Here is a 14,116-nt window from a genome sequence, read left to right as displayed (position 1 = left end):
TGTGACAACAGCACTACCAGCTGTCATAGGTTATGAACCTTCTGCACCCTAGGCCCTCGCTCGAGCCCCTTCCATTTGCTCCTTCATTTATTCTCTTCCTTCCAAGGTGGGTGATGTGTGCTCGACAGGTGAGGAAACCCACGCTTGGGAGAAATGACTTGCCCAAGATCACAGAGGCAGGAAGTGGTGAGGCTGTCGCACATAAAGGCCCATGATGCATAATAACTATTGGGAAACACTGGACTTCCTCTGTCTGCGAGGGGCTTGATCCCAGAAACTATTTTGGAAAGACGGATGTCAAGTCTTATAGCTGTTCACCCTGGGGTGCACCAGGACAGCCTTCGGTTGCAGCCTTCCTTTCTGGAATCAGAGCAGAGCATCTGTGGAACTTCTTTACTGCCATCATCTTTGCCTGTGCATAACATCCTCAATCAGAAAGCTCTCTGTCATGGGTCCCATTTCCCGAGTGAGGAAACTGAGGCTATTGACGTCTGCTGAGCATCACATATAAGACAGGGAAGGCTTGGGACCAGACCTTCAGCTTTGTGCTTTTCCTGCCTTTTCTCCTGTGGGGTGAGGCTGCTCTGTGGGTGTGGGGGTGACTCACGTAGGGCACGTGGGCGGTAGGTGTGGTCTGCCTGGCGCCAAGGGCAGGTGGCCCAGCCAGTTCTGCCTCTGATGCTTCATTCCAGCTGTCACCTATCTCCGTGCCTATGATGAGAGCTTCTCGCCTCCTCAGCCACCTTCCTGACGGTGGGTTTTTGGCCCCAGACATGCCGTGATCTCAAAGCAAGGGCTACCACCACCACCACCTGGAACCTTCCAGGTAAGTCCTTGCCACCTAGGGAAGCTGGTATCCCCCAGAAAGACTACAGCATGGGCTTGGGATCCTCCAGGCTATGTCTGCCCTCGGCCTAGAGGCCTCAGGAAGATGTGGGGAGAGCTGGGGTTCTAGTATGGGGAAAGAAAAGCCATGCCAGCCCTGACAACAGGCAGCGGAGAGAATGCAGGCTCACACAGGTCCAGGAACTTACCCCTGAGGTTTGGGAATCCCAAGGAAAGAGAAACACTAGGGCTTGTCTCCCTCAACTAGCTTAGGGATGGGAATCTCCATGGCAGGGATGTGATAGGCGTTCAAGATGTGATGAACTATCCTAGCACTGAAGAGGAGCAGGGCCCCGCTGCTCACAGATACTGACATAGCAGATATGGAGGATCTCCTTGTGGCCTCTGCCTGGTCTGTGTTCCTAGGTCAGACCATTTCAGTCAGTGTTAGGTCCCTGGCAGGTGTGACTTGGTAGTTCCCGAGTGAGGGACCTGGATCCCAGGGCAGGGAGAGAGTCCAACAGGTGAGGATGCAAGGCGTACAGTCTGACTCAGGAGCTAATTATAGCTGCTGCAGCCCGAGTCCAGACTGTCCTGACCCCCACTTGCCCCAGCTGTTCGGAATAGCCCACACTCATGGGCTTAGCCCAAGAAGGATGGGGCAATTGGTGTCAGGGGCACAGGTTTATTGGGGACCATTCAACTATTTCTCAGGAGGGAAACCAGAGGATGGGGGAGGGTGAGGCACACCTCTGTCTACCTTTGTTCTTGGCCTGGCAAAGCCTTTTCAGCTCTGTATGTCTATTGATTGCCTTGGGTAGAGTCAAACTTTAAAGGGCACCCATCTGGATGCAGGCAAGGGCTGGGGGTTACTTCCATATCTGAGTGAGTTATCTAAAATGATTTAAATTGTGGTCGGTACCCTGACTGCAGAAGCAGGGGATACAGAAACCATGGGAACACTTTGCCTGTGCCTAAGAAAGGCTGACCGTTTGGAAAGATAGGGAGTGAACTTCCTGTTGGAGAGGTACAAGCAGGAGGCAGATGGTACCCCATGAGAGTCTGAAACCCCTAGAAGCAACCCCCCTGCTCTCCTTAACCTCAGCATATGTCTTGGGCTCCAGCAATGAATGCCCACTCCAAGGAGATGGTGCCCCTCATGGGCAGAAGAACCACTGCACCCAGCGGGAACTCCGTTGTGCTGACAGAGAAGAGGCCAGCAGATCTCACTCCCACCAAGAAGAGGTAAGGCTGAAGGCTTGGGCCTGAGCTTTGTACAGTGTGGGGCTCTGAAGGTACCCACTCCAGGTATCCCTTGTCTCCCATAGACTCAAGACTCTGAGTGTCATCTGGAGTGGCCTGATGACAGGCTGGGCGTAACTTGGGGGTGGGGACCAGTACTACATATTCAGGTGCCTTTGCTGATGTCTTCATGACTGGCACAGGGATGCATTCTCCTTAGAGGGGATGGGAGAATGGAAGCAAGAACATTCAGGAAGGCTCTTGGACGTGTAAGGGTTGCTAAAGCCGTTCTTGAGAAGAGGAGTAAAAATGTGGGTGTCATTCTAAGTAGCCTGGGTCCTCAGCTGGGCATGTTCTTCTCACCTACACAAGTAGTAGCTTTCAATCTACCATGGAATCAACTCTGTATAATAGGCTGTATTGAGGAAACCTGGGGAGGCAGAAGGTACTGAAAGATGGATTCAGTATTGTGCAAAATGTAAATTTCTGGGAACTTACAGAAAAAAATGTATTTTGGGAAGCAGCAAAACAGGAGAATCCTGGCATGCAAGCAAGCAGGTGGATATTTTGGGCTAAGCTGGATAAAGGTGGCTGTAACTAACCAGAATATACCAGCTTTTCTCATGGCCACTGTCAATTAACAAGCTGGGCACATAATGCTTTCGCTTGAGTATTTTCTTTTGAGAGAGGATCTTGCCATGTTTCCTAGGCTTGTCTGGTACTTGATACATAGCCAAGGAGCCCTGAACTTAGGATCCTCCACCTTCTGTGTGCTGGGGTTATGGATGCACAAGCCCATGTTCAGATTCAGTTACTGCAATGACTACATGTTTTTAGATGCATGGCATGGTCATATGGTTGGAAAAATGGAGATTGTGATCAAAGTGGCTATAGTTGTGTCAAGCTGGCTCTCTATAAGATGGTATTACTAATGAACGAGCTTATAAGACACAGTTAATTGCCATGATGTTGACAACGTGGTTAGCACAGCCAGGGGATCAGTGCACAGTGTGTGTTGACTTTGACAGTATGGGGCTCCTGGAAGCTGCCTAGGGCTGGAGTGGTTTTGTCTCACTTCTAAGTTGAGGATGCTGGGACAGAGAGCAGACTTCTAAATGCCCACGGATGATCTCTTTGGTTGATTGGGTACTTCTCAATTGGGCCAAGCTACACCAAGAGGTTAGCTCCGGTTCATAGTCTAGGATGTCTCATTTGCCTGCCCTCCTCTTGGGTCAGTGGAGAACTTGGTTTTGTCTGCCTGTTGGTTAAAGTTAGAATCACTGAGGTTTCCTATGTATTAGGGGATAGACACCTTAACACAGAGATAAAGAACACCCACTCTTATTCATAGCCTGGAGGGGTGGGCACAAAGGGGAATTTGAAAAGTGTCTGGAGTAAGTAAAAAACCCATGACAGAGGAAGACTGAGGAGAGGCAGGCCATTCTGAGCCTGCGGACACTCTGGAGCACCTCAGAGAGGAGGTGACATTAGAGTGGGCTTTGGTAGGTGAAGTTGATGGGAAAGGGTCCTGAGAGTGAAGGCCGAGAGCAGGGATTGAGGATTTTAGTAGCTGAAGTGCCACCAGGGCAGGAGAGTCACAGGGAGACAAGTCCTGTTAGGGCCAGGTCTTGGGGATCTGTTAAAGTGCACAGTGGGGGAGTGGGGGAGGCACAGGGGATTTCCTGATGGATGGTGCAGGGAGAGAGGAAGTTTGGAAATGTTTCTCTGGGTGACCCATGTGAACAATGTGTTATAAGGGGGACTGAGGGCAGAGAGACCTGGAGGAAGTTGTTGGGAAACAGGTGACAGTTGATAAGGTCCGAGCCTGAGTGTTCAGGGAAGGAGGAAGGGATGCATGAGAGTGGAATTCGTCATGGGATCTTCTAGGGGCAAGAAGGAGAAGGAAAAGCCAGAAGATACGCCCTTCTGATGTGGTAACTCAGAAGGATGGCGGGTTACCTCGGTCAAGAGCCTACCAAAGGAGCAAGGGCAGGAGTGGGGAGTCAAGGTCATGTGTGAAGTACCAACTAAGAGGGCCTAGAAGATCCCAGGCAGAGCTTCTACCCTTTCTCAAGAGAGAAAGCTAGGAGGAAGCGGAGGTGAGACAGGTGGCATGCAACTGGGGGCAGCCTGGATCTTCATGGGCCCATCCAGGAAGTAGCAGAGACACAGCTAACCTAAGCCAATATGGTCCATCTCTTCGGGTCTCCTTTTCACTCCAAGGAGAGGTTTGGGCATAGGGGTAGGCTGTGGACAGGATCTCAAGAAAATCCTGGATTCTTTCACATCAGGCCCATCTGAACTGTATTTTTTGAAGCCCAAGTCTGTTCTTGAAATTAGTTACAGGCTACCTGGCCCAGGCAAGGATATGAGGTGTGACTTTTGTCTCCTGAAGCTGTGGTCCTGCAGACTCTCTGAGGGGTTCTCGTGTGAAGGTTTGAGACTTTTCCTCAGAAATGAGTATAAGTCTTGGGCCTAAATGGAAAAAAAGAAAAAGAATAAATTATTTGTAAAGACAGAGTACAATGGCAGTCATTATGAATGATTGGGTTACGTGCTCATGGGAGAATTGAAGGCCGGAGGCCTACAGGTCTACAGAGCGGAGAGCTCTTTGGACCTGGGAGCTTTCCTGAGCCACCGTGTCAACCCTTCAGAAGTTGCTACATTGACCTCTTTATTGGGCCCTAAGCAAGGGGACGTCCAGGGTCAGAGAGCTGGCCTTGGGGAGTTTGGACACTTGGACATTTCTTGGATCAGAGTCGATGGCTAGACAAGCTCCTGTGTAGCCCTGCTTCCTGGTCTTGGGGCTCTCTCGAAAGTGACAGAAATGGTGGAGAAGTGACATACAGCTGTGTGTGCACCAAGGTAACCACACCCAGGTTGCACCCTTTGGCCTAGACCAAAGGAATAAACAATGAGCATCTACAGCAGGAAGGAGCCAGGCTGTCATGTGGTCCAGACCTCCCCTGTGCTTATGATAGTGGGTGGGATGTGGCTGTCTAATGCCAAGTAGGGCAGGGATGGGTCAGGCCCTGCCTCGTGAGTTAGGCCCTTGCCTAATTGTCTGGTCTTCCCCAGCCTGGCTGTCATTACTCCTCTCTCCACGTCTTGTTCTCTGGATCCAAAGCTTTCCTTTTCCAAGACAGACTTCCTTTCTAGCCCAGGAAGCATTTCTCTTTCTCCCTACTCCAGGGCTTTTCTAGAACCAGAGGCATATTTCAATATCCACTCTGTATTCCAGTTATCACGTACAGAACCTCTCATTCCTGACCTCAGTCATAAGGGCCTCCATTGTTCTCATGCTGCTGTAACCCAGCCTCTCCCTGAAGAGACTGATGTGGTCACTGGGACAAATGTGTTAGTCCTGGTTGACATCTCTGAGGATGGGGTCTCTGGAAGGGGTGACTGTCACCTCCCTAGCCCCTCAGTTTCATACATGGGCAAGTGATTAGTTTTGAGTAAGTGGAGGAATAAATGAGGGGTCAGGCGAGGCAATGAGGGGAGTGTGGGAGACAGTGAGGATGCTGCCCAGCCAGATCACTGCACAGTGAGATGATGCTTTCTCCCTTCTGTGAGGCCCTCAGATTTAGGCCTCAGTGCTGAATACTTACGTGATGTGCCTTTCTGTATCAATCTTGATCTCTTGAGGAGCCCTTGAGAAGAGGGGACTCGGTAGAGGAGTCACAAAAGACCCCATTTCAACTTTGTGTATGAGACTGAGGAGGGGGTGGGGCGGGAAAAGGCGAGAGCTTTCAGCAGTTGGGGTCACAGCCAGTCACAGGGAGGATTCAGCCTCTCCCATTGACAGGTTAAGGTTGTGTTGATCTATCTGAGTATTGGTTGTATACACAGACCTCTCCACCTTATCTACCTACTTGACTATTTATTATCTATCCATGCATCTGTGCATCCATGTATCCGTGCATCCATCCATCCATGCATGCATGCATCTTGCATCCATCCGTTCTTCCGTTATTCTGTCATCTACCCACTGTTCATCTGTTAACTCATCTGTCCTTCTGCATGGTCAGCCATTATTCCTTCCCCTTGAATACGTCTCATTCATCACTTACCCTTTCATGCATCCATTCAGTGGGGTCTTCTGAGTACCAGGATCACCGTTAGGAAACCAAGGTTGATTCCGGAAAATCAAAGATAATGTTATTATAGTGCTTGCTATTGGGAAACTTACAGCGGAATGACAGTGTATTGTCCAGAGCAAAGAACCAAATGGCCTATCTGTGCTATGCATCGGTCTTGCCTTGGAGTCAGTTTTGATCAACCCACTGGAATAGCAGATCTGGAAAAGAAGGGAGTCACCCTGTATCATAGATGCAGGACCAGTGCCTGGCACACTGTAGGAACTTGATAAGTATTTGTTGAGTGAAGCAGTCTCAGTAGCAGGGTAGGCTCAAGAGAGGACCAGACCAAACTTTCTTGGGGAAAATCCATGGATGTGGGTTTGGGGCTCTCTTTGCTTGGAGAAAATCTGGCAGTTCTCAACCAGGCTGTCTTGAGGTCAAATCTTTAAGAGATGCGCTTGGAACCTCTGAGTCTTGCTGCCACAGTGGAGTGGGGCAGCTTCAGAGTGGTAAACCAGGGTATATAGTAACCTGACTGGTTACCTTCAATGTCCACTTCAGCTGGACAGTCCGCAAGTGCATGGTCTTGGCGTTACCTTGGCCGGGAATTATTAGGCCCAACCAGTATCCCATCAGCTGAGGATTCCTGGTCCAAAGATGGAAGCGCCCACCTGGCGGCAGAGGCAGAGCTTGACCAGAACCCAAGCTTTGGATCCCAGCCAAAGATTTTCTCTTCCCTTTGTCTTCTCTCTTTTGATATTTTTCTTCTGTTTTGAAGTATTTGCTTCTAGTTGAGGCTAGACACACATACACACTCTCTCTCCTTCCTCTCTCGCTTTTTCTCTCCTCTGTTCTCCTCAACAGGTTCTTAGCCAGACTGTCCTTGAACAATCTTTCTGCCTCAGCCTCCTGAGTGCTCCACAGTGTGAGCTGCCGTGCCTGGCAGAAGGCTCCTCTTTGGTGGTCAGAAGCCGGGAGGGAGAGGACCAGTGTGTCTTCTGCTCTGTTTATGGATTTATTATGAGCTTTTAGGCTTGTCTGTACCTAAAGTGGGGAGAGGGACCAGGATTCTCCTGCCTGCCCTGATTGGGTAGCCTCCTTTTAGCCAATTCCTGCCTTGGATTCAGCTGGAAGCAGGGCCGGAGGACTAAACTGAGCAGAACAGTGTGCATTGCTGTGTCATTTGTTAGCCTGGACAGCGGGAAGCAGGTTCTATGGCCAACTCGCGTCTGCCCTGGGGGGAGGTGCTTACTCATCCTTAGCCTCAGATGCCTTGTGTAGACTGGGGCCCTGATCACACCTACCTGCTCTTCTCTCTAAACTTGAGATGGGAGGAGCTGCACCTTGCAGCATCCGCCTTTCTGGGCCCGGGAAAGACTCAGGCAGAAAAGGTGTTTAGAAAATGCTGCGTGCCTGCAGTCAGGAGACCAGCATTCTGGGTGGGTCACATGGCCAGCAGTAGCTAAGCTGCAGCAGCTGCAGGGTTGAGTGTTGTGCAGTTGAGTTCACCCTCAGCTGATCCTCACCTTAACGTTACTAGAAGACTCATCTCCCAGTGTGTGACTGTGCTATTCAAGGTCATGTGTATCTGCATTCGTGGGTGTGGCTGGCTGTGGCTGGCATATCTTGGGTAAAGCGTCTGGCTTTTCTTGAGGTAGTGTGTGTCTTCCATTCCCTTGATGTCTGAGGAGAAAGCTGGCCATGGCTTCGTCTTTCTTCTTCACTGCCTGGAAATGTCTTCTGAGCCTCCCTATCCTTTCTTTTTCATTTTTTTTTTTTTTTGGATTTTCGAGATAGGGTTTCTCTGTAGCTTTTTGGTTCCCGTCCTGGAACTAGCTCTTCTAGACCAGGCTGGCCTCGAACTCACAGAGATCCGCCTGCCTCTGCCTCCCGAGTGCTGGGATTAAAGGCGTGCGGCACCACCGCCCGGCTCTTTTTCATTTTTAATTTATTTTTTTTGTTAGTATATATCAATTGCACAAAGTTAGGGGTTTCGTTTTGACATTCATACAATACACATAATGAACTTTGATCATATTCTCCCTTCTTGTTACTTTTTCTTTTTTTAAAAAATAATTTTTGAACATTTATTTGTATGTGAATATATATTATTATGTGTATTGGTGTTTTGCATACATGTATGTCTGTATATTATGTGTGTGAAATATGTATGTGAAATGCCCACAGAAGCCAGAAGAGGGACGGCACAGGATCCCATAGGAGAGTTACAGACGGTTTTGAGCCACTATGTGCATGCTGGGAGTCAAACCTGGGTCTTTAGGAAGAGCAGCCAGTGCTCTTAGCTGCTGAGCCACCTCTCTTGCATTCTTCTTATTCTTTCTTATTCCTTCTCCTTTTATCAGCATTTCCACTAGCAGATTTTTTTTTTTGAGCATGTCCTAGAACTAGCTCTTGTAGACCAGGCTGGTCTTGAACTCACAGAGATCTGCCTGCCTCTGCCTCTGCCTCCCGAGTGATGGGATTAAAGGTGTGTGCCAGCACCACCTGGCCTCCACTTGTAGTTTTATGTCCCTTTTCAATCTTCTACATGTGAGGGAAAGATGATATTTTGTGTTTCTAAGTCGACTTATTTCACTTAGCAGGCTCATCTCCAGCTCCATACATTTTCTCAAAAATGATACAGAATCTCATTCTTCAGGGCTGGCTAGAACACCATTTTATAAAGTACCATATTTTATTTGTTCACCTGTGGGTGGGCAGCTTGGCTGACTGTAACCTGGCTATTGTGAACAGTGATGCAGGAAACATGCACACCTACAGGTATCCTTGTAGGGCTCTTTTTGCTGCAGATCTACAGAGTCTACAGCAGGGTCATAGGAAAGTTCTATTGTAAACTTTCTGCGGTGCCTTCATACCGACTCCCACCGAGGCTGCACTGCTCCACGTTCCCTACAGCAGCATGTAAGGGCTCTTCTCTCACCCACCCCTATTCTTGCTACCCTTTGGTGTTGCCTGTTAGCTTGAAGATGGCTCTTCTCACATGATATATTTTATATTTTATTTTTTTTAGAGATAATCCTGCTATGTAGCACAGGCTAGCCTCGAACCTATGATCTCCAGGCTCAGCCTCCTGAGTGATGAGATTAGGGGCATAGACCCCCATCTTTGGTCTAGGCTGCCAGTCCCTTGAGTTCTCCCTGCCTTACCCTATCTTTCTCAGTCCATTATGACAAAGGGACTAATGGGCAGTGAGAGCAGCCTGGGTGACTCTGGCCCTTTCGCTTAAGTTGCTGTAAGGCCTGCATGGATTTGAGCTGAGGGACCCCTTCTAAAAAGCTTTGCCTTCAGGTCTAGGTTCTAGGAGCAGCTGAATGGCAATGGGAAACCCAGCTCCTGTTGCTGTCTTCCCATATTGTGTGTGTGTGTGTGTGTGTGTGTGTGTGTGTGTGTGTGTATGTGTGTCTGTTTGAATGTGCATTGGTGTTTACCTGCATGTTGTTCCCATGTATGAAAGGTCTTCAACCTGAGGACAATTGCAGATCCTCAGGTGTTGGGCCATCCTCAGTGAGCCTCTTGGGTTCATCCACAAGGTATTCTAGAGATAAGAGCCATTCAGACTCAGCTTAGAACCCAGGGTCTACTCCATCCATGAGGAATAGGCTAGGACACATGGCACACAGGCTGAGGGCCTGTGTATGGGTGGGTCCTTGTAGCAAGACTGCAAGACGCATAGACCGTACCCCAGCTCTAATGGCCTTGATTGGGTGTCTCCCCAGTGCACACTTCTTCCTGGAGATAGAAGGATTTGAGCCCAACCCCACAGTCACCAAGACCTCTCTTCCCATCTTCTCCAAGCCGATGGACTCCAACATCCGACAGTGGTGAGTACTGGCTGCTGGCCTGGACAAATGGCTGTGCCTGGCTGTGGCATGCAGCACTGTACATTTCTAAATTTGTCCTGCTCTCTTCCTTCTCTTTCCTCTCCTCTGCTACCAGCATGTCTGGCAACTGTGATGACATGGACTCCCCCCAGTCTCCTCAGGATGATGTGACAGAGACCCCATCCAATCCCAACAGTCCAAGGTCAGTATGGCTCTCCCCCTTATGTCACTGTTCTCAGCAAGAGGAGGTATCAAAGGGTTGGGCTGCACAGGAGAGAGAAAGAAACCATTATCCCTGGGGAGCTGGGACAAACGTCTGGAGGCCTGGGCCATGGTTGTGGCGTGTGACATTTTGTGAAAAGGAGAGAAATATCAGTAAATTATAAAATGGTTTTGTTCATTATAAAACATCCAAACAATGACAGGAGAATAAGGACTTTAGCACAAGTTACACAGTTATATAAATTTAAAATCCATTCACATAGAACATCAGTATGCATTTTTGCAAGAGCACATACAAATGAAAGGAAGTAATCTATGTTACAGCAAAGGTCTGTTGAGAACGTGGGGGCAGGGAGGGATAGAGGGAAAAGTTCAGATAGGGAGATGAAAGGGAGTATTCCCCTCCATGAATTCCAAATTTTAAAGTAATAACTTGCACATCCTCCTTGATCATCTCCGTGTGTATACAGGTGTGTTTTGATCACTGTGACTGCATATAGATATAGGAAGGGAACCTGGATCAGACAACACTGAGCACAGACATGGGCATCCCTAAAAGACATGAGAGGCATAGGAGTTGGAGCAGCGGTCTGGAGGCCAGCAACTCTGGTGGTGGAGCGGAAGAGGGTAGGAGTTGAGGTGAATACAGGGTGTATTCTCAATGCCTGCCTTCTGGTCTTAGCGTAAACCTGGCCAAAGAAGAACAGAGGCAGAAGAAGAAGAGGCTGAAGAAGCGCATCTTCGCAGCCGTGTCTGAGGGCTGCGTGGGGGAGCTGCAGGAACTGCTACAAGAACTAGAGGAGCTCTGCAGACGGCGCCGTGGCCTGGACGTGTCTGGTCAGTGCCTGGCCCTGATGGGATGCAGGCCTTGGGGACCCTGGTCGGTTTGGCTTGGCCTCTGCTCCATCTCCTGTGGGGTTGGAGCGTGAGGTACCTTGGATACTGACAGCAATCTTGAGCTTGATTTAGAGGGCCATGGGGAGTCATGGGTGGGTTAAGGCAGGTGTTGGGCATGGTCTGGCTATGGGGTGGTGTAAATCTGGAGAGAGCTGCTATTCAAACAATGTTGGAACTCTGTAGTAGACCTGAGAGATGGGGAAGAGTTCTGGAGAGTTCCTCAGGCACTGGCAGGAATTGAAGGATTAGGGGGAACAAGGTGAGGAACGGGTTGATGGGGAGGTAATAAGCTAACTTTTAGCCCATGAGAAGGGGTAGGATGGAGATTTCAGCACAAATATGGCCAGTGGGAAGCCAGGCAGCAGGTGACATTATCTCCCCTCCACAGAGAAAGTTCAAAGGTCAAAGAGCAGTGGGTGCTGGATGAGGCTTTCATAGGTGGTAGAGAGCTGTGAACAGCAAACCAAGCAGGGAGCCGGAGGAGGGTGTGAGGAGAGAAAGGAAGAGTGCCAGGTAGTACAGGGTTGGGGTCCCCCCAGTACAGGGTAGAGGGTGTGCTTTTGAGGTGTAGGCTGCCATTTCCCACACCCTGTTCTGTTTGGGAGGCCCAGGGCAACCAGCCCTCCCTGCCCTGCCTTTATCCTTGACTCCATCTGCAGATTTCCTCATGCACAAGCTGACAGCCTCAGACACCGGAAAGACCTGCCTGATGAAGGCTTTGCTCAACATCAACCCCAACACCAAAGAGATTGTGCGGATTCTGCTGGCCTTTGCCGAGGAGAACGGCATCCTGGGCAGGTTCATCAATGCCGAGTACACAGAAGAGGCCTATGAAGGTACCTGTAGGCAGAGGCAACCTAAGAGCAAAGGGCGGAGGCGGGTATTGCCCATGTGGTGTGGCTACATAGCCACGCCAGTCTTGCCGTACAGAGGCACTTTGGCCATGGAAGCCAGACACACAGCAGGCAGGCTGCTCATCCTTCCCATGAATAATGCTGAGCAGGGGTGGACAAGTCAGGAAATGGGGATGCTCTGAAAACGTTACTGTAGACAGACTGTGCTAGGAACGGCAGTGACGATGTAATGTGAGAGCGAGTGACCGGGCTGAGTACCTGTAGAATGGCAACTTTGACCCAGAGCCTAGCTGATGAGAAGAAGCCAGAGCAAGCTCAGGGGAAAAGTCCCAGGATGAGCATGGCCATAGCTGATTTGACGGTGGGAATACTGGGTGCTCTGGGGATGTAGCTCAATTAAGGAGAGCTTCCCCGGCTCTCACTAAGAGAGAATCTCACTAAGTTGCTCAGGTTGGTCTTGAGCTTACTCCACAGTCCAGATAGCCTTGAACTTGTTATCGTCCTTTCCCTGCCTCCTGAGTAGCTGGACTACAGGCCTGGGCCACTAGGCCTGCCCGGAAGATTCTTCTGAGGGCAAGGATGGAGTCTATTCCTGGGTGTCCTGAGGTTCCCACACTGGAGAGGGTTTTTTTTTTAAAACATATTTTTGAGAGAGTGAATTTATCAACCTTATCCATCCCTGTAGTAAGGCTTTTCTGTCCTGGTCACAAGTCCTTTTTCTTCTCAGACTACTCTAGCCTCTTGATTTCGCCACCAAGCCCTTTGTTAGGCTTGCAGGAGGTCCTTGCCCTGGTCTTCTCCAAGGCGGGGAACCACTCGACCTTGCTTTCTCAGAGCCAAGGCGGCTACCAACATGGTGTCTTTCACACGATATCTATACCCTTAGTGTTTTCAGTCAGCTACTGCTCCCTGGGGTCAAGGGGCTCCACGGTCAGCTTAAGTTATCCCAGGCCTTTGAGTGCTCATGCCGGCTCTGTTCGCTCTGTTCTCAGGGCAGACGGCGCTGAACATCGCCATTGAGCGGCGCCAGGGAGACATCACAGCAGTGCTCATAGCAGCAGGCGCTGACGTCAATGCGCACGCTAAGGGTATCTTCTTCAACCCTAAAAACCAGCATGAAGGCTTCTATTTTGGTAGGTGACATTGAAGGGGGGGATGGGGAGAGGAGAAGGGATTTCTTGCCCTGAGCTCCGTTGTGACCGGTCTTGCCACATGGGGGCGCTGCAAGAGAGAGTCCTTTCTGCAGATCCGGGACTGGGTTGGTGCTAATCCATCCGGTGCCACCTCCAGAGAGGCTCATTGGGGTAGAAGAGCCTACCTGACAGTGCCATCTGGTAGCTGAAGGGGCCACATCTGCAGGAAACAAACTTGGGGAGGCGTGTGTGTGTGTGTGTGTGTGTGTGTGTGTGTGTGTGTGTGTGTGTGAAGGACAGGTGAGGACACTGGGCTGAGGAGGAAAGGGACCTGCTTTAGAGCAGTAAGACAGAGATGGGTGCTATCTGTGCGGACTGGCAGAGTGAGTGGGGAGAACCCCTGACCCCTCAGAAATCCAGAAGCAGTTGCAGTTGTGTTGTGTGTGCTGGATAAATGTCCTTACAGGGGTGCTATTTATGTAAGGGTGTGATCTCTGCAGACTTGAGGTTCTGGAGTCTTTTTGGTAGGTACTCTTGCTTGGCTATAATGCCTATAATGTCCTTCCTCAACAACCTCCTGGCTTTATTTACTTTTTTTTTTTTGGTGTGTCTCTGTGTGTGTTTGTATGTGTATATCTCCTGTATGTGAGGCTGTGCATGTGTGTATATGTGTAGTGTGTGTGTTGGTATTGTTAGTGGGAAGAAAGACACAAATGCCTTTCCCCCTTTCTGACAATGTTCACATTGTCTTTACAGATTCTTTGAGTTTAAAAAAAAAGATGTGTAACTTAGTTATAGTGAAATCCACCCACTTTAGTGTGAGATTCTGTTGTTTTTATAAATATATTACCACTATCACAGTAAGGACAGGCAATAGGAAGTGCCACTGGGCCTGACTGTGACTGTTCTGACTTTTTTTTTCCATTTTTTTTTATTGAGAAAAGGAAAAAACAAAAACAAGTTTCCGCCTCCTCCCAGCCTCCCATTTCCCTCCCCCTCCTCCCACCCTTCTTCCCCTC

General features: G+C 49.6%; 1 protein-coding gene across 2 annotated transcripts in view; it reads left to right on the top strand.

Moving 5' to 3' along the window:
* Positions 1-1,951: 1,951 nt before the first annotated feature.
* Trpv3 (transient receptor potential cation channel subfamily V member 3) overlaps positions 1,952-14,116 on the top strand; it is a 32,082-nt gene continuing 19,917 nt past the window's right edge. For both annotated transcript variants that reach the window (XM_026780624.1, XM_026780623.1), the window contains exons 1-6: positions 1,952-2,070; positions 9,887-9,991; positions 10,107-10,193; positions 10,896-11,050; positions 11,770-11,946; positions 12,957-13,097. In XM_026780624.1, coding sequence (XP_026636425.1) covers positions 1,952-2,070; positions 9,887-9,991; positions 10,107-10,193; positions 10,896-11,050; positions 11,770-11,946; positions 12,957-13,097 — 784 coding nt within the window. The remainder of the gene's footprint in view (positions 2,071-9,886; positions 9,992-10,106; positions 10,194-10,895; positions 11,051-11,769; positions 11,947-12,956; positions 13,098-14,116) is intronic.

Source organism: Microtus ochrogaster, chromosome 7 (genome assembly GCF_000317375.1).
Source record: "Microtus ochrogaster isolate Prairie Vole_2 chromosome 7, MicOch1.0, whole genome shotgun sequence".
NCBI lineage: Eukaryota > Metazoa > Chordata > Mammalia > Rodentia > Cricetidae > Microtus > Microtus ochrogaster.
The sequence above is the reverse complement of the archived record's forward strand: the minus strand, read 5'-3'. Positions and strand labels throughout refer to the sequence as shown.